The sequence below is a fragment of the Pan troglodytes genome, chromosome 15 (assembly GCF_028858775.2).
Source record: "Pan troglodytes isolate AG18354 chromosome 15, NHGRI_mPanTro3-v2.0_pri, whole genome shotgun sequence".
Taxonomy (NCBI): domain Eukaryota; kingdom Metazoa; phylum Chordata; class Mammalia; order Primates; family Hominidae; genus Pan; species Pan troglodytes.
In genome coordinates this window covers 54,268,717-54,288,094 of record NC_072413.2, presented here as the reverse complement: position 1 = coordinate 54,288,094, position 19,378 = coordinate 54,268,717, and the positions used below count along the sequence as shown (strand labels likewise).

General features: G+C 39.5%; 1 protein-coding gene across 2 annotated transcripts in view; it reads right to left on the bottom strand.

Annotated features, from left to right (window-relative positions):
- Window positions 1–368: 368 nt before the first annotated feature.
- PELI2 (pellino E3 ubiquitin protein ligase family member 2) overlaps window positions 369–19,378 on the bottom strand; it is a 178,414-nt gene continuing 159,404 nt past the window's right edge. For both annotated transcript variants that reach the window (XM_522860.8, XM_009427848.5), the window contains 3 exons: window positions 13,064–13,261; window positions 11,244–11,432; window positions 369–5,094 (listed from right to left, as the gene is read on the bottom strand). In XM_522860.8, the coding sequence (XP_522860.3) occupies window positions 4,528–5,094; window positions 11,244–11,432; window positions 13,064–13,261 (954 nt within the window). In that variant the 3' untranslated portion in view covers window positions 369–4,527. The remainder of the gene's footprint in view (window positions 5,095–11,243; window positions 11,433–13,063; window positions 13,262–19,378) is intronic.

The window sequence follows — 19,378 nt, the reverse complement described above, 5'->3', positions numbered from 1 at the left end:
TTATGTTGTTAAAAGTGAATGAAGACTGTCACAAAAGCAGCAATATGGCTGAAATGATCATGACAAAAATCCATTAATTCTACAAGTCAGGTTAAATTCCCCTGGAAGTTAACTTTATTTGACAGTGATGTAATGTCACGAGAAATAGTAATATAGGCACCAAGGAAATTTCTTTAATTAAAAAATGTAGGGGATTTTCAGAATCAAGGTTTAAATATGTATTGTGCAGAATATAAAACAATTAATAAACTCAACAGTTGGAGATTAACTTGGAAGTTAGAGAAGTGAAAAAAATCAGTTCTACTCGTATCAACCTACTAAATGTCCTAATGAACTCAGTGACAACCACAGAATCTGAAGACAATGGCTCACAAACAGGCTGATATCCATTTAATAGTTTTTGAAGATTTTTTCCTGTAAAATGGCTTGTATTTCCACAGGTACAATAGTGAAGAAATAAACTTTTCAATTTGACATGAAATATAAAACAACAATTTTACAAACATATTCATAAAATTTAACTGCTAATAACACAATACATGGTAAATGTGACCATCCCCTTAACTTCTAGACTATTTAATACAGAGAAGCAATCTGTCATCTCAGCTAAAAAGAAACATCTTTCCTTTCATTGAGTTTATTTTTGTTTGTTTAGAAACTGTCAAGCAAAACTGGAAAATACTTATTTTCCTTATTTTCCTCTAGGGATTCTTCATGAGGGCAAAGACTTATTTGAAAGGATGTAAGTTATACTAAAAAGAAAATACTGAACCTTTTTTTGTGTTACTGCTTCAATGATGCTTAGATTATTTTAAAAAGATGCTGAAGTCGTCTCATTGGTCGCACAGAAGGAGGCGCATCATACCCTAAGCCGCAAAGGCTAAACTACTGGGACAGAAGATTGACAGTAAAGGGATGGAGATGGATTTGGCTTAAAATCAAAGTCCTGTGGTTTGTCTATCAGAAATTCCACTGTTATGAGGCAAGGCTGCAAGAAGATAGTTTTTACCCAGCATTAACAATGGTGTAATCACACACCCTTTCAAGCACATCCAAAGAACAGAATGGCTTTAAAAAAGAAAAGAAGTGAAACAAAACCATAGGACTGCAGGTAACAATTCTATAACAATTCTATAACCTATATTACACTTCAATTAAGCAGAAAACTCTCGTAAGTGTCCACACAATACTGAGCTCCCAAATAACAGAGGTTTGAGTTTTTCCATGAAAAAAAAAAAGACATTGAAGCTTTATGAAGAAAAGAGTTCTCCTCAAGTTTCCCAATACAGTAAATGTAATAACTTAAAATAATTTCCCTATTGGTACTGGAAAATAAATTCTACTACAATCATGTTTATGCCAGTTTCTGACATATTTCTGCATCCAGATTCATTAGTCTCCTTAATGGAGCCCATCATTTTTCCAATGGCTTTCTCCTTTCTTTAAACCCTAACCCTGAAATTCTATAACCAGTTATATCACGTGGCTTCCCTGAGGCACAAAGGTACCAAAGTCTATAATTAACTATCGAGGAATGATAAATATGTTCTCTATTTATATTAACAGATTTTAATTCTTTTGGGCCACAGTTGGGAGAAAAAAATCCAGAAACCTTAATACTCTGCAGGGTGAACTGTAGCCCTTTTTGCTAAAAGCTGAACCAAATAAGGGAAATGTTGAGAGTTGCAGCATGCATGACCCGGCAGCACCGATTATTAATAAAAAATTCCGGACTAGAAAAATACTCAGAGTTGTACTCCATCCACTCTGAATCATTTTTTTTTGTAGTAAACGACATAAACAACTGAAAAATATTTCTATGGGAATACATCACTGGGACTTTTACTTCTGGAAAGCTACTTGCAAAAGGCATTAGAGTCAGGCCAAGACAACTAATTGGTCTGAAATTTCCTTGTGTATACACATGGGGGAGTGGGGCTAGTCCTTTAAAGTGATGGCAAGACATAAAAAAAGAAGTGACCTTGGAGAAATTACTTTTCTGAATTGCGTTTCTCCACCTTGGTGAGCTACAGAGTTCTTTATTTTCACAAACTAACTCAACTGTGAAAAAAAAAATCTCCTTAGTCAAAATTGTAAAGGGATCTTCCTACAAGTGGCCAAGAAGAGCCTGGTGTCCTTTTTGCTGATTTGCCACCTCTCTGCAGTTCCTTAGGCAGGGTGGGCGGGACCTGACTTTGGAAGCCAAAGGAAAAGATGTGGAGCCCATGGAGGGCGGTTCACTGTTACCCCTTCCAAGAGCTTGGAAATTATTTCCCAAATTTCAACTTATATTTAAGCTGAATTTACTAAAAGTCAGAAACTTTTAGTTAGACATATGCCCAACTATGGGACGTGTCCAACTTGGAAGGTTAACTTCATTTTGGGGGATATGTCACGTTGCAGAATGACTAGACTTATAAACAGGACTTGAAATGGAAAATTATGGTATACCTAACTCTCTGGAAAAATATCTTTTTTTCTTGGTAGGTAAAATCTGGCCTTTCTGGATGCAAGACCATTTAGCTTACAAGATGGTTTTAGGGCATCAAGAATCCTTCAACCACTTTCTAGGCATACAGCAAGAAAAGAGAACAAGTGCCTCCTTTGTCATTCTTTGGGGCCCAAAGAATTACAGGCTGAAAAGACATACTTTATCAGCGAAAGCTAATCATCAGAGACTCTGGCTAAATCAAAAGGCATTCAATATATTATTCTAGGCAAGTCCATTTTTTTCTTTCATTTTCTGTCTGCAGGTAGAGTAAGCTATACAGAATACAGCAAGCTATCTGTAAGAGGACTGTTGTCAGATTTTCACACCATTTAAAATTTACCCAAACAAAACCAAAACCAAAAATGTCTCATCCTAAACAATGATCTCCATTGAAAAATAAAGCTATATTAAAACTGAGAGGCTGAACTTTAAACATATTACGTCAAATTAAGCAGCAGCAATCAAGAGTAATATTATCGTATCACTTTAAGGAAAAGCGTATTCAAATAGGTTAGAACGACTGAAAATAGGCAAAATACGAAAAAACCAATTCAAGTATGGATATAGTACATTAGAATCATATAAATTACGTATATGTACAAAGGTTAAAAAAAGTCACCCAAATCTGCAATGGTCAAATTAAGAGAACATTAGTTTAAATAAATACTTATTTTATCTCAGCCAGCTTCTACCAGTCTCATGTCCTAAAGGATCTTTACCTTCTAGGAGCAGTGATACGATCGATGCCAAGCATCCGAGAATTATTAATCAAAATGAAATGAAAGTAACAGGAATGGTGGAGCTCCTATGAAATTCTCATTTAATTATTCCTCAGCAAACACTCATTTGCGCTCTCAAAAGCAGGAATTTTGAATTATCTCTGCAGACGTACCACTTGGTGTTGTGTATATCTAATCATCCCACTTAAATTTAGTTTGATTTGCAAACATTTTCAAAACTTACTGGGCTCCTTAAGCTGCAAGGGAAGGTGACAGATGGTGAAAAGGGAGTGCACAAAAATGACTATATCATTGTGATTGGTTGCTTTCAGACTCACAGAATTTGGCTTTCTTAACAAAGGAAAAAAAAAAAAAAACCCCAAGCTTTATGAAACCTCAAGTGGTTTTAAAAAGTAAAAGCTTATTTTTAATCATTCTTAAATCTTAATTCAGTCAGCAAATAAACATGGTAGTATTACTATACCCAGACCATGTCTACTACTGTAATTACCCTCAGTTAATGAGTTTTTAAGAGCTGATGTATTTTAATCAACCAAACAGTTCTGGCCGTGCAAGATGAGTATCGGGGCAAATCATATTAGGCAGAAATAACAAAAGACAGGCAAAAAAGTTATGGAAAATTGTTTGTGAAGTCCCATGTATTTGATGAATGAATATCTAAAGTAAATTCCACTGAAGTTAAAAAAAAAAAAGCCCACAAGTTATGAATATTCTCTCCCCCAACAAGTCAGAAAAATAAATCAGAAAAAGCCCCAGATTTCAAAACCACCTGTGCCTAAGGCCATCTGTCCACCAGTCACACTGTACAGAGCCGCCCCTCTGCTGTCTGGTCAGGTTTGAGCCACGATCAAGTATTTCTAGACACTGTGCGCCCTTCGCGTAACACCTACACCACACTGCACTGAAGTGAACTTCATGAGCCCACACTTTTGAATAAATTTCTTCTACATCTGTAAAATATGATTTAAAGTCTTGTCCAAGATTACAAAAAAAAAAAAAACTTGGTTAAAAACCCAAGGTTAAAAATAGAAGCATAGCATTTTAAATCCAATTATTACAAAGATATTATGGTTTAATCAAGCAGACTTCAATGACGACGCTGCTGTTTTGAGCATGCAACACACCACTGGTATCTGTTACACTCCTGCCATGTTTCATCACCATGTCCCCTCTCTTTATTTCCAGCCCCTGTCACCCTGCCCTGATAAACAGCATTACAAAAAGGTAAAATCTAGAGTTAGTGGCAAAATCTTCACAGTAACCTGTTAATAAAGTCGTAGATGGCTGTCAAGGGCGTCAGTCAATTGGACCTTGGAAAATTAATTTGATGCAGTTTTGCTCCCCAACCAGCTGTGTAGCACAGAAAGGGCAAGCAGCGTGAAATGCATGAGTTCCATGAGGCAACGGGATCTGAGACCAGTATTTTGCAGACTTCTCCGAGCACACGTGTCCACAGGGAGTGAAAGCATGAGTTGGCGGTCCTGCGTCTACATAAAATCCTGCCTCACAGCCAAGCCAGAGAGGCACATAGGGGCCCACAGTCCTGCACATGGGACACTCCCTCTCGTTGGCCTCCGTGTCACTCCGATGGCCCCAGTTGTGGTACCCGTGCACGTGGCCACAACTGAGATATGCCCAGGGCTGCTTCTCCTCCACCACCTCTTTCCTGTTGATGCTGGGGAAGGCCAGGGTGTTGAGCCCCACAGGACACTGAGGCCGGGCGGCGTTAATCTCCTGCCGGAGGGCTTCTATGTGCTTCTGAGTTGGAGTATGAAAAAGCCCATCTGCTGTTCTCCAGAGGAGAGTGGCCCCACACAGGTCAATGAGGGAGCCGTCCTGCAGGACGTTGGTCTCACTTTCCACCTACAACAAGTTTGAGACACATGCCTTTTAAAAGCAAAATCAAGCAAATCACTCCAAGATTCTTTCCTCTCAGAACAAGCAAAAAAATATTTGAAGATAACACATTTGAAGATAACAATTTATCCCACAAAAACAGAACTGGGGGAGTAACCTATCCTCCCCGAGCCTCGTCTTCCTCATCTGATCACTGGATATGATACATATATGCCGTATGTACAAAGCCCTGAGCACAGTATGTATACCTAGCTTCACATGTTCAATTACTGTAGTGGTTATTTTAATGAACTTCACAAATCTCCTAAGATTTTCTTTTTAACTCCTTAAGTCAGTAACACAATGACTCACTGATCCCATAGGATGAGAGATGTCCTACCAGTCCATCCAGTGGAGACTCATCCTCATCTTGATGACAGCCAATCCAGAAGATCTTGCGGGGGGCCTGCAGTCATTACTGGAGGGTCCAAAGCACTCCTGATGACCCTTAGCTTCCTCCACCTTGAATCTATCTTTCATCGTTCATTTTTAAGGTTTGAAGCTGAACAGTTCAACATGAGCCTTCATTTGTAGGAGACCTGTGCTATGCACTAAGTGCTTATAAGACTGATTAACAGCTGACAAGAAGCAGCTAGGCGTGGTCAGCAAGAATGTGACCGCTGCCTCCACATGCCAGATGCATGCTAAGCCTTGGAGGTACCAAAGGCCAATAAAACCTCTTCCCCATCCTGCTGAGACTTGCTCTTCAGTAGTGGAAGGCAGACATGCCCAGAGCTCAGAGTGCATGAAGGCCAGTAAAGCACTGTTCAAGGCCACACATTTATAGCAGCCAGGAGTGTGGACTCTGGGTTTGAACCCTGGCTCTCCCACTTATTAGCTGTATGACGCTGTGCAGATTACTTAAACTCCTCGTGCCTCAGTTTCCCCTTGTTTAAACTTTAGAAAAGGTGGTTGTGTTAGATAAGTAAATGCAAAGAGTTCTTAGAGAACACTGTCTGGTACGCAGTCAACACTCTGTAAATACCTGCTACTATTACTCTGATGATGACAGACGGTCAGAAATGGTTTCTAAAAGGTTTTTCTTTAACAGAGATTTGAGAAAGATGTCAGGCCTCAGTAGGGAGGATAGCAGGAAGGCACAGCAGGGAGAAGGAGGAGAGGCCAAATGGCATATGCACCAAGGGAGCAACAGGGAGTTTGATGAGGCTGTGCAGCCAGGCTGAACAAGGATGGACGCAGTTCAGGGCACTGGGTGGGGGAGGACGAGAGACCCAGGCGGGAGAGGGAGGCTGGCATCCATGCCCAGAGGGAGTTGGTAGGGGGTTTAGGTAACTATAAAAGAACTGATTGACCTTTCAAAAAGGTCACTTCTAGAACTTTGGAGGGTGGGTTGGAGGGGTAAAGATGAGCTGTGAAGGAGGCAACTGGTGCTCTCTCTGGGTAGAGAGGGTGAGTACACCTCAACAAAGACAGTCTCAGGGGCAAGAGACAGAGGCACAGGGACTAGAGAGAAAGAAATTAGACTCGATGGCACTCAGCTCTTGATCTGAGCAAGAGCCTGTTACGTGCCTGGTTGTCTGGGTAGAACAGTGCTTTCCACAGACAGAAACACAGGAGAAATGGCAGATGAGGGAGTAAATCCTGATTTCACCACTTAGTAGCTCTGTGGTCTTGAGTCAATGACTTAACCTCTCTGGGCCTGGCTTCCACATCCATTAAGCTGGAATAATGCCAATACATGTCTTATAGGATTGTTGTGAGAACTAAATAAGTTCAACAGCAAAAGCCAGGCCAGTTCAGTTTTGGGTGTGCTGAATGTGAGGGTGTGCAGAGTATCGGTGGTGGTAATGCATACAAGGCACGTGTGATGCAGCGCTGGAGACAGATCAGGCTCGAAGAAACATATCTGGGATGTTATCCGCACCTAGGTGAAGCTGTGGGAATGGACGCCACTGCCCAGGCAGGGTCCCAGGGAGGGCAGAGAGGACTGAGGACAGAGCCAGGAGCTGGGGTGGAGGAAAAGAACCATGTAAGGGAAAGAGAGAGGTATGGGAAGCACCAGAAATTTTGTCAATCTTTGGTTCAAAGGACTTTGGCGGCTTTCTGCTGCCCTTGGGGTACAGCCCAAGCTTCTTAACACACTTAAAAGGTCACTCCCAATGCAGTCACTCGACTTCTCCTGCTGTAGCTCTTCCCTTCCTAACTGGAAACCAGGACTGTCCTGCGATGAGCTGCAAGGAGCTGGAGTCCATGAGCGCACTACCTTGGACTGCCCACAGGCAGGTGCAAGAGCAACCTCTGCCTAGAATACTCCACTCCAGTACACCCTGCTCCAGCTGAGCCCTGGTTGGCAAACTCCTACTTGTCATCCAGGTCTCACCTGGATGTCACTTTGCCCTGGACATTTTCCTTGTCATGAAGAAATCAGCCCTTCCCAAGTATTAGTTTTTAGAAAAAGTTAAGGTCCCAACAAATGATAAATCTTAATACTGTACAGGACATACACTGTGACTCCTTTCAGACAGCCTGAAGTTTGCTGATGCTCCTTCCCCGCCCCACCACCATACCGAGCATCCCATGGTCTCCTCTCCTCTAACTGGTTACATGAGGCTCCTGACCTTGCTGACCACAGGCAATTCTCAGAGGAGGCCTCATTGCAGGATAAAACTGTGTCTAAAGGATCACCCTGATGTGGTAAGAAGCTGAGGTATGGTGGTGGCCTAGCCTCTGGCTGTGGAACAACCCCCCTTTCCTCCTGCAGGGCAGTTCTTGGTAAACAACAAAGTCTTATTATAAATCTGGGGTGTATGGTTTTTTATTTTCCACATACCCTTGACTCCCACATCTGGGGTAGGTGTCCTGTGGAGGGAAAGTACCTTCGGTACCTTCTCATGACTGTGCTCATCACACAGTATCTGCAGATCTGCTGCCTAGTCTGTGACCTCCTCCAGACCATGCAATTAGAGGGCAGAGCGTGGACTTGGTGTTTTCTGCCATATCCCCAGTTTGCAACCCCTGCTTAGTAATAACAACCAGCCAGTCATGGGGCATTACTGTGTCCAGCACTGTTCCAATCCTTTCCAGCTACTGAATTAATTTAGTTCTCACAACAGTCCTATTAGACATGTATTAATATTATTCCAGTTTAGGAGATGTGGAAGCCAGGCACAGAGAGGTTACGTCGTCAATTCAATACCACAGAACTAAGTGGTGAAACCAGGACTTGAACCTGGTAGCCTGATTTAGCAATCATTAATAGGCATGAATTCAGATTTTATTTTTTAAATTCTACCACAAAAGAAAAGCTATGAGCAGGCACAGGAATTGACAGCATTGTGGAAGCAAGAGACATTTGGCCTCTACCATGGCAACTAATGGCCCCTACATAGCAACTATCTAAGCACAGCGTAGTGAATTCAACCCCCCATCCACCACTTCTTATTAGCAAGTGACTTAACCTTTTAAAGCCCAGGTTTCCTCATCTGTAGACGGACACAATAACAACACTGACTTCACGGGTTATTTTAAGCAACACTGGAAAGACAATTAATGTAACGCACCTGCTAGAGCCTGACCATTGTTACGCTATGGTTATTTTTATAATTTCACCTAAAATTAGGTATGCAATCAACTTAACTGAATTTACTTAATTTTATACAAAGCCAGTTTAGTTTAATAAAATACTTCATATATAATTTAATTAAATACTCAAGGCCCTCCTGGAGTAATATTATAAATGTTACCATATGTTATCATTAACTAGCTAAAAAAGTACGGCACAATTCAAACTCCATTCACCTATTTATTCAGGGAGTTAAAGGCCTGAAAAGACATTTCCCCCATATTTAATTAATTTTGTTGATTAGTACACAGTTCTGAGGTTCCATCATTTGCTGTAATAATGAAAAACAATGGTGATTTCTTGTTACACATACATTAGTATATTGATTCATATCAAATGCTCAGTATGATATTAATACATAATCTTCCACCAGCACTAGCTCCACAATGTGACTACTATTGTTTTAACAAATATTTTAGACTTTTAGCAGCTCACTTTATTTCTCATATTTCTGTATTAGACTGCAAATGACAAGTACTGCCAGAGACTGTCTCCAAAATCTAATCTCCAGATAAACATAATTTATATCAAATGCTACCAGCAACATGTACAGGACCAATGAGTCATGAATTGAAACAGAAGTTCAAAGAGTCAGTAAACTTTCCTCGAAGACAGACAAAAACTGTTCTCCAGAGGTTAACAAGAGGAGACTGCAGGAAGAATGTATCCGTTCAGTGTCCCATAAGCCCAAGATCAGGCTGATAGAAGCCTTTGTAACTGGCCAGGTTAATCGGATGCTATCAAATAGGACAGCACAATTTTACACAGTTCTAAGTGTCGCTTATAGGGACTAACTTCAAAAATAGCCTGTATATTTAATACAACCCATTAATACAAGCCATTTTTGGAGTTTGTTCTTTTCAGTCGCACTGTAAAATTCTCCGGCACACATAGCAGCCTGAGAAGGGTCATTACACAATAACCAGAGTGGACGAGAAACTCATCCTGTGATATGCCCTCCTGGACAAAGGCGCTCCCCACGGACTCCAGCGTATGCTTTATACTCACCCAGGGAGGCAAATGCTCAGGTGTAAACCATCCCTGGCTCCCCACAACATGGTACTGAGTAGTATTAGGTGTCCAGGCTCTCCATCAGGGAGACCTGAGTTTGAATCCCACTGGCTGCCACCTGCTAACTCTGTGACACTGGGCAATCTTTAACTTCACGCCACATCTTCCTCATCCATGAAATGGGGATGACTCTACTTCCCTAAGAGGGCTGCTGTGCAGATGAAGTGAGCTCATGTCGGAAATGTTAACGCAGAGTCTGCACCCAGCAACCATTTACTGACTTCTTACTCTTGCTGTTATAATGATGAATAACCAGTTTGGCCAATCTAGGTCAGTTTTGTATAAAACTATCCAGTGATCAGAAACAAAAGATTATTTAGAAAAACTGCTTTCACATTTCCTCCTTTGTTTACAATTTCTTGAAAACATTCATACAAAATTTATTGAATTTGCTTTTTTTTTAGAAAATGCTTCTCATATTTATTCAGCCATGGTGCACTGTAAGACGCATATGCTGTGCCTGAAGCTGAAAAATGGTGTAAAATAGAAATAAAAATAACCATTCCCTAAACACAAACATCCAGTAGAGAACAGCAAACGAGGTTAGTGAAACAGCCCCCAACTTCTTTTTCCATCTTAGACATTTTTGGTGATGATTTTTCTCTCTGACAAGTGCTAGGTCAAATCCTCTATTCTGTATACATTTTATTCTGTGGGAGTTTTGAAGAACTCCTTCTTTTCTAGCTTCTAGAAAAAGACATTTGTTCTCTCTCGTTCTAGCTTCTACCTAGCAAATTAAGAAAAGTACAGGAATGGACAGCTTACTAAAAATCAGTGGCTGTGCTACATGGCTATGGCAAGATCAGAAACCCAAAGTTCTACATTTAAGGTATTATAATTATTCTCCAAGAAAGAATGGGTTTAAAAAAACTGCTTTAGGGCATGGGGATAAGTGGTGATATTTATAGGAAAATATTAACATGCCAGGTCAATGCAGTATATAAATCATTTCAAGTAAACAGTTGTAACTATGATTTTGGTGGACAGTATAGAGAATTCTGCCTTAATATATAGGAATTCAAAGGGAAAACCAGCGGACTTATTTTTTACTTCCAGAAAGTCTAGTAAATAATTCCTTAATGCATAATTTTTACTAATTGTTTTTGGACTGCTCAAACGTTTTCCAAATCAATAAAGTTTTACACTAAAAATAAGTTTCTTCTCCTTAAAGTGAATTTAAGTAGATTTTTGTGGTGAGGTATATAATAAAAGATAATGCTCTTCAGGTGGTAAGGAGCAAAACACAATTTACTCCCACTATGGGAAAAGTTGAACCCCTGAAGGAGATAAGGCCATTTCCCTCTTGATTTCAGGGGCTTGTGGAATTCTGCTTCTCCTGAGTTACGGTACATGGCGCTTGGACCTGCACAAAGGTTCTGAACATGAGGGGAGGAAAATGATAGCCTTCGAGTTAGGCTTGAGTAGTTTCGTACTTCACACTTGCAGAGTGAAGCACACTCACCAGCTTTCCTCGTTGCTGGGCCGACCTGGTTTCTCGCAAGGTGTACACATCTCCACAGACAGAGATCTCGCGCCAGACCCCGGGCTGGGACTCCTCGGTGAAGCCCCCTCGTGGATGCATCACCAGAACGCCATTAGTAGTGAGCCCATCCATGTGGCCGTCGGGGTTTTTCCACTTTGCTGCCTTTTCCTGGAGAGAACACAGCAGAACAGAAAAAGTAGGTTAAGATGATGTTGAAATGGAAAGGATTCTGGAATTTCTTTAATACATTGCATAGAGGCAGAGGGGAGGAAGGTGATGAACTTTCATTTTCTATTTAAAGCTAATAATCACAAGGATAACATACGCCATCCTTTCGACAATATAAAAGAAGTGCTGAATGGATGAATGACTTATCACTGGACACACATTATAGTTCTCAAGAACTTGCAAAAAATGGAGGCCTGGGCTTCTCCCTCTAAGATTCTTTTTACCTTCCCCACAACCCCATGAGATTCCAGGAATCTGGTGTGTTTTCTCTTTTCAGTTATACTTATGCCATGCTCTTATCCTGTTATCTAAAAGTACTTTCTATGTACTCACTGTCAGGATAGAGAAGAAAGGACAGTCATAAAGAAAGACTTTTTATTAAAGCTAGAAAATTCCAAAAATGTTAAGCCAACAAGTCGGGGTCATTATGTTTTCATAACAATCACCGTTTAAATTCTCAAAGGTAGATGGCGCATGTAGCTTGACATGACGACAGGACAGAAACTCTTGGGTGCTTGTGCCACAGCTCTTCCCTTCAGCTTTCTTGGTGACAGAGCTCAGCTACTGTTCATGTGGCTGGGGCGGGGGTTGGGGGGTGGTGGGGAATCCTGATTAACCCAACATGACACTCTCAGCCCTCTTCCCAATAGCTGGTTTACAGGTGGGCACAGCACATGACTGGGTTCTGACTGATGACACATGATATCTTCTTGGAGGCTTCCGAGAAAGGTGTCTGTGCTCTAAGAAGAGACAAGGAAGAAACAGTGCTTCTGCCACCCTCTTCTCTGGCTGAGTTGTCATGTGGCAGGGGACATCTGGAAGTGCAGGAGCCAGTTCTCACCCACAAGAAGACCTCCCAGGAAGAGGCTGGTGCACCACGGGAGGCAGAAGGCAAGACAGAGAGAACCCGGTGCACTAGATGTCACAGAACCACTGAACCACCAACCCTGGAGCTGGCCTTCATCGGCACTTCTTATGTGGGAATAGTACATTTTCACTGATTTTAGATCATTTTGAGTGGGTTTTTTCCTGCAAAAATATCCTAATTCAAAAGGAAACTATGTTAAACCTGGATATTCACTAAAACTTCTGGGGTTTACAAGGAAACCCTATAAGGGCAGGGATTCAAGTCTGTGTTGTTCTCTGTAATCCCATAACTAAAACACCCAGTATGGAACATAGCAAACACTCATAAAACATTTTTGAATGAGTGAATCACTAACATTTTCCTCTAAGCCCTAATGATCTAAATTTGGCCCATTTATTTTTCTCTCTGAAATAAACCTCTTCGTTGCCGTAAATACATTATGGACAATGTTATAGGCATACTTTAAAAAAAGTACTTACTGTAAATATTACAATATAAAAAATATAATGAATAACAAGCAATGCTTATTAATGTTCAGATTTTTAATAACAAGTTTCTCAAACTGGCCACCTGAAAACTAAAATCTCAAAATCTCACTAGAGGCAACATACAAAGCCAATTTTTTTTTTTGCTCCAATTAAATGTTCCATATCATAATCACAAGCATTTTTCTAGAAATCGTGTACTTCTTGACAGTACTTACTCCAAGAAATATGTTTTTGGAAGAGTCAAATCCGGCGGCGAATATCCGTGCTGTGTAAGGTTCATTCCTGTCGCACACGATCCTGCAGGCGAACCTGGATATGGTGCTCTGTGTGATCTGGGCTTCGTCCGTGTTCTGGCTGCCAGAAATCGTGTCTGTGACAACGAAGTCAATAGGGCTTTCTGTTGATCTGCCCACCTAAGTAAATCAAATGTACTCGTGATTCACTTGGAAAATAGCAGGGTGCCGTATTTTATTCACAAGGAAAAAGCATTCAGGATTCCTTTAACATTCACTATCCTTGTTCTGAGGGTTAGAATTTAATGCAAGATTTTCATTCGTGCTCCTTTTCCTATTTAACTAGGGAAGATATTAGGGTAACCAAATATTAGAGATACCTATTTTTAATTTTATTGTATTGTGCTAAGAATATAATATGAGATGTATCCTCTGAAATATCTGAGCACATAATGCAGTCATTGTTGACTACAGGCAGAGCGGTGCAGAGCAACTCTCTAGAACTTACTCATCTTGCTTAACTCACTTTATGCCACTTACTAGTTCATTAGATTTTAAGTATTGAGAAAAAGCTCAATTAAGAGGACAGGAGTAGATCTTTGGCCACTCATCAGATTTTATCTCTTGGATTAATGTTCTATCCCAACAACTGTAACTCTGATTCTGAAGTTGCCAATGGGAGGAATGCAGAGGCCTGTGATGTATGCACATAAAGTTCCCAAAAGTCAATTTCCAAGGCATTTTTATTCTGGTCTCAAAGTTCTATCTACAAACTAGGCAATGTAATACATTTTTCATCCAAATGAAGAAAGTAGAAAAAAAATCTTGTATCACTTAGCTCAGCTTGCTTCCTGGAACAATATTACATTTCTTTTGTAAATCTCATATATACGTTCTCATGCACAGACTATCTCTCTAAAACCAACAGACCATAGACATCTATTTTCTTTTGTTTTTTTATAACCCTTAATTTCTTGTCCTAATGAAATGTGCCTGGAATGAACTAAACTGCTGGTTTCATTGAAACTTAACAATTTGAACAGATGCATATTGCCTAGATATATGCATTTCAGGTTTTGAAAACACATAACTTGTTAAAAAATGCAATGTAAAATCTAAATTAGATGTATTATAAAATCATATAATTCATCCTTCTAAAGCTGCAAAATCTCCTCTCTGCTAGATTCATTTAAAAACTGGGTAACTTGGAAACTCTACTGATTCAGACTGCTTTAATTTTGTTAAACATTTTTTAACAAGAAAATTAGAAAAGTAATGAAGACTTATTGCAAAATATTTAACAAATGGAGAAAAGTATAAAGGCGAAAACAAAGCCAACTTCAAACTTAGGCGTAAACCTGTCCTGAGCCTCTATTCCAGTGAAGTTTAGGAGTAAAATGTGATAAATTCTAGAATTTCCCAGTCATCTCACCAAACCTGGAGCCTCATAGCGACAGTCACTGTCACAAGATTTGTCCATCTCCATGGAAGAGGGCAATGACTTTTCAAGCTCTAAGTTCAAAGCCAAAACCACTCTGCTGGTTTGAATGTTTCATAACTGTTCCTTCTTGTGTACAGAAATTACTCTTTTCTAGAAGGGCCACATTCTGAGTTCATCCAAATGTATTAAATTAATGTCTTGATGAAGTAATTGAAATTGACTGTAAAAAGAGGAAATTTTATTCTAACTGGAACAGCCTGCTAGGATCAATGATTTTAAGTCATGACACTTATCTTGATCGGTCATACACATGACTTATCAGTTTGCTTCCACTTAAATCTAACCTCTAGAGTGCTGGTAAAATTTTATACTTTATGACACAAGCCTCATGTTGCTTTTTCCAGGAAAACAAAACAACAACAACAAAAAAACAAAACTAAGTCACTTTCCTGCTGAAAAATCACTCAATGTGGAAAACTTGCAGCCTGCCCTTTCTTTTGACTACTGGATCAACTCTACATTATTTTAAAGGCAGTCATGCACACAAGCCAAGATGCTTTTGAATTTCATCTGATATTCATATAGCACGCAAGCCAGGGTGCTTCTGAATTTCATGTGATAGTTACAGAATGCCGGTAGTCATATAACTAGCTACAGTGAGAACTTTGCTCCATTCAGCATGTTAAATTTTATATATATAAGAAAAGTTTGGGTTTGCCTGGATGTCAGCTGAAGCCAGGACAGGTAAGATGGTATCAAAGCATCTAGAAGGGCCTCACCTTTTTCTCACCTCCCTCAACCAATTCCTCCCATCTCCCTGCATCAATCACTTTATTTTCTGACTTCCCTCCTGGGATAAGGATGAAATATTGTTGCTTCCATCTAAAAGCAATCTTTCCATTGACACTTGGTATTCCAATGTTCTCCCTTTCCCAAGGATTTTGCTCCTAATATTATCTCCTCTCTTTCCTGAGTCACCAATTTCTCCTTTTATACTGGATCATGCCATCAGCTTTCACACACATTCTGGAGCTTCTCAAACTCTGTGGTTAAAGGACCAGTATAGTTGCTGTTGTTGTTTTAAATTTTAACCCATCACTGATGCCTTTTAAACATACAATAAAAACGAGTACTTGAGAAATGATCATCTGCTTGGATGTTTCCGCAATGCCAAACTGTCATAAAAGTTTCCTCTCAATTTGTATGCTTATCTCATTCTGTATTTTAACAAACATTTCACTGCTGGGCAGAGGGAGTGCAGTTTGAGTAGCCGTGCTCTGGCCTAGTCTCCCACCTTTAAAAACGCTTTCCTTCACCTGCAAGCAAGCCCCAGGCTCCAGCCCTGTTTCTCTGATTCACTTAACAGCAAGACTTCTTGGAAAACCTGTTATCTCCTCCACTTCCTCACCCATATCTTTAGCTTCCTTCTTCCTCAACCCACTCCAATTGAGCTTCCTTCCCCACAACTCTACTGAAACCACTCATGCTAAGATTCCAAAAATCAATATATTGCTAAATCCAGGGCTTATGCTGAGCCAGCATATCCCGGTCCATCTCTACCTGGTACTAAAATAATGAAACTTTCAGGTCAGTTGGTAAGTAGTCCCCCCTTCCCTTTTCTTTCTGTTCTCTCCCTAAATAGTATCACCAAATCCCACCTAACAGCTAAAGTCTTCATCTCTCCCCTGAGCTTCAGACTGGCACACCCAATCTCCACTTGTATGTTTGATAAATATCTCAAATGTAATATATGCCAAACAGAACTTGGATCCCCCTTCACCCTGGGGCTTCCCTATATCAGTGACTGACTGACATCCAATTTGCTCAAGCTAAAAGTCAAAACCCAAGAATAACCTGATTCTTCAGTTTCCTCCATGCCCACATTAGCCCTGTGTAAACACTGTCAGCTGTACCTCCAAACACATCCTCAATCCTTCTACTTTTCCCATTTTGGTTCTGGTTACCATTATCTCTTACTTGGGTTCTATTACCTTAGCCTCCAAACTGGTCTCCCTGTTTTCATACTTGCCACCTAGATTCTTTTCCATACAGTAGTTTGAGAAATCGTACAAAAACATAAATCAGATTATACCTCTCTCCTGCTTAAAATCCTCCAACAGCTTCCCAAAATTCCTAGAATAAATCTCAGACTCAACCTGGCCTGAAGGTCCTACCTGTCTCAGCCTCTACCAGCCCTTCCAAGTCCATCTGAGTTCACTGCTGTCCTTCTCCACTGTGATCTTGACTTGGAGCCTTTGCGCTCACTGTTTCCTCTGCCCAGAGGGTTTGTTTATTTGTGGTCTGCCTTCTCCAGATGTAGCCTCCTTGAGAGGAGAGCCTTAGTTATCTCTCCCCAGTCATCAAAGGAGTTTCTGACACAGCAGATGGTCAAGAGATGAAATTAGTAATTGGAAGATTATGACAGGAAGGCTGAATCCTATGAGATACAAACATACCTGCACATGCATGCTCATGTACAATGGTTGTAGAAATACCTACTAGAAAATGTAGATATTCTTTAACATTTTCCTCTTAACTTAATAGATACTAATTAAATGTTATCATCTAAAACTACAGTAAATCAACTAAATTGAAAACCAAACCAAACCAAACAAAAAACCAAAACCCAAAAATGTTAGGCCTTGTAGCACCACGTTCGAAGCCTGTGAAACTGTGAAATCTGAGAGAAAGGACCCCTGAACACCGGCTGCAGGACCCAGTCAGTCTCCTGGCCCCTAAGGTCAGAAGGCACTTGGCACCACACTTTACTCTAGGGACATTGTAAAGACAATGCACCCCTCTAATTCCTCCATTAACTATTTTCTCTTTTATGTTTCACTTTCTTGTTAGACTTTTCTTTCTTTCCTTGTTCATGCCTACTCCAGAAAATAATGACCAAGATCTTACTCTGATTATATTAACTAACAATTTCTTATACCTTAAATTCAGATCTAGCTTTGATTTTTCTCCTCAGGCAATAATATTTCTGAGTTCTGAGTCTACTAACTGACTCCAACAGTGGGAAATGCAGCATAAAGCCCTTTCTTGGTTCTTTCTGATATTCTGCCTTTAAATACTCAATTAACCCTAGAAATCATTTTAATGGGAATGACTAAAACGAACAAACTCTCCACACTGAGGTCCATACTTCAGAACTATGAGTGCTGTAGCGCTTTTTGCTCAGTGATTTTTGTCAGTAGTAGGCTTTGGAAATATAAACTTGTTAAAAGGAGGAAAAAATGGAAACAAGCCTGTCTTTTCAAGGTCTTATGAGAGTTGCTTAGTTCTCTGCTTAAAATGATCTGCCACAGATCCTTCTAACAGGTCCAGTGAGTCTGTGAATGTAATGTGTTATATTTCCTTAAGAAACATGTGAATTCTTGCTTGGCTTACCATACTTTATTTAAAGAGGCTGAGCTGGTACTATTCAGAGAATGAAGAGCTCAGTGACCTAAATCTTAGCTCTGCCCCTAATGCCTCTTCTCTTCTGGCCTTAGTTTACATTACTTTTCCTTTCAAACACCCATATTTCTCAGCTATGAAATTAAGAGGTTGGTACAAATCAGTATTCTCAGAATGTGGTTGATGAACCCCAGAGGGTCCCTGAGACCCTGCCATGGGGTCTAGGTACATGAGGCCAAAATTACCTTCATAATAATACAAAGACGTTAACTGCCTTTTCCACTGTGCTGGTCTCTACGCTGATGGTGCTAGAACAATGGTGGGTAAAGCTGCTGGTGCTTTGGCATGATTCAAAGCAGTGGCACCAAACTGTATTAACAGTCATTGTATTTTTCATTGCTGTGAATTTGCAGTTAAAAATTATGAACTTTATTAAATCTTGAGTCTTTTGATATTCTGTATGACAAAATAGGAAGTATGCATAAAGTACTTAGAAGTTAGTAACGGGAAGCTGAAAAAGTCCAACTAAATCTTTTAATTCATTCTGCAGAGATGAGAGGGAAGAAAGTGAGCATGTGAGTCGAATGTGACTGTTCAACAGTGCGGAATACACTATGTGACACATACGTCGCTAAAGAATATCTATGAAACTCTGAAAAATTCCGAAGAAACAAGATTCTTCTTAAAGGAATTTAATGTCTCACATTTTGAGAGTACCTGACTTACCTATAACAGGTACCATCACAGTAGTTTTTGAATTTAAGTGGTAAAAAAGTATCACTGACAATTGTGAAATAGGCTTTATTCACTTTTTTAGTATTAAGAATTCTCTCTGTAAAAAAAATCTTTAAAATCTTCACTGCTACTGTAAGTAGTAAAAAAACTTATAAATTGAAAATAATTTTAATGAGTATTAAAAAGATATAATAATAAAGTTCCATAAAAATATCAACAGGGGAGAATATACATATACTTATGTAGGAAGATATTTTCCTTAACAGAATAAGAAGACATTTATAAGATTATATAATGGAATGGCATGGAGAGTAAAACCACAGTTAGTATTTTGCCCAAACATGATAAATCTTATTTTTGAGTTCAAACTGGCACTTTAATAACTATTTTTATAAATATGACTATATATTTTATCTAAGATTATTTAGTTTTTAAATATCTAATACATACGCATAGTTCCAAAAATCGAAAAGTGTAAAATATCTCCCTGTATACCACCTGCTCAGTCCCTTTCCCAACAAAGGCAACTGCTACATTCATGTCTTGTTAATCATTTTGGAGATTTTTTAATGCATATAAGCATGATTTAAACCATTTTACCATATTAAATTAACATTTAATAATGTAATATTTCATATTATTTAATAACATTTTATTTAGTAGCATTTTAAATTAATTGAATATATATTACCAATATGACTCAATATACTCAATAATAT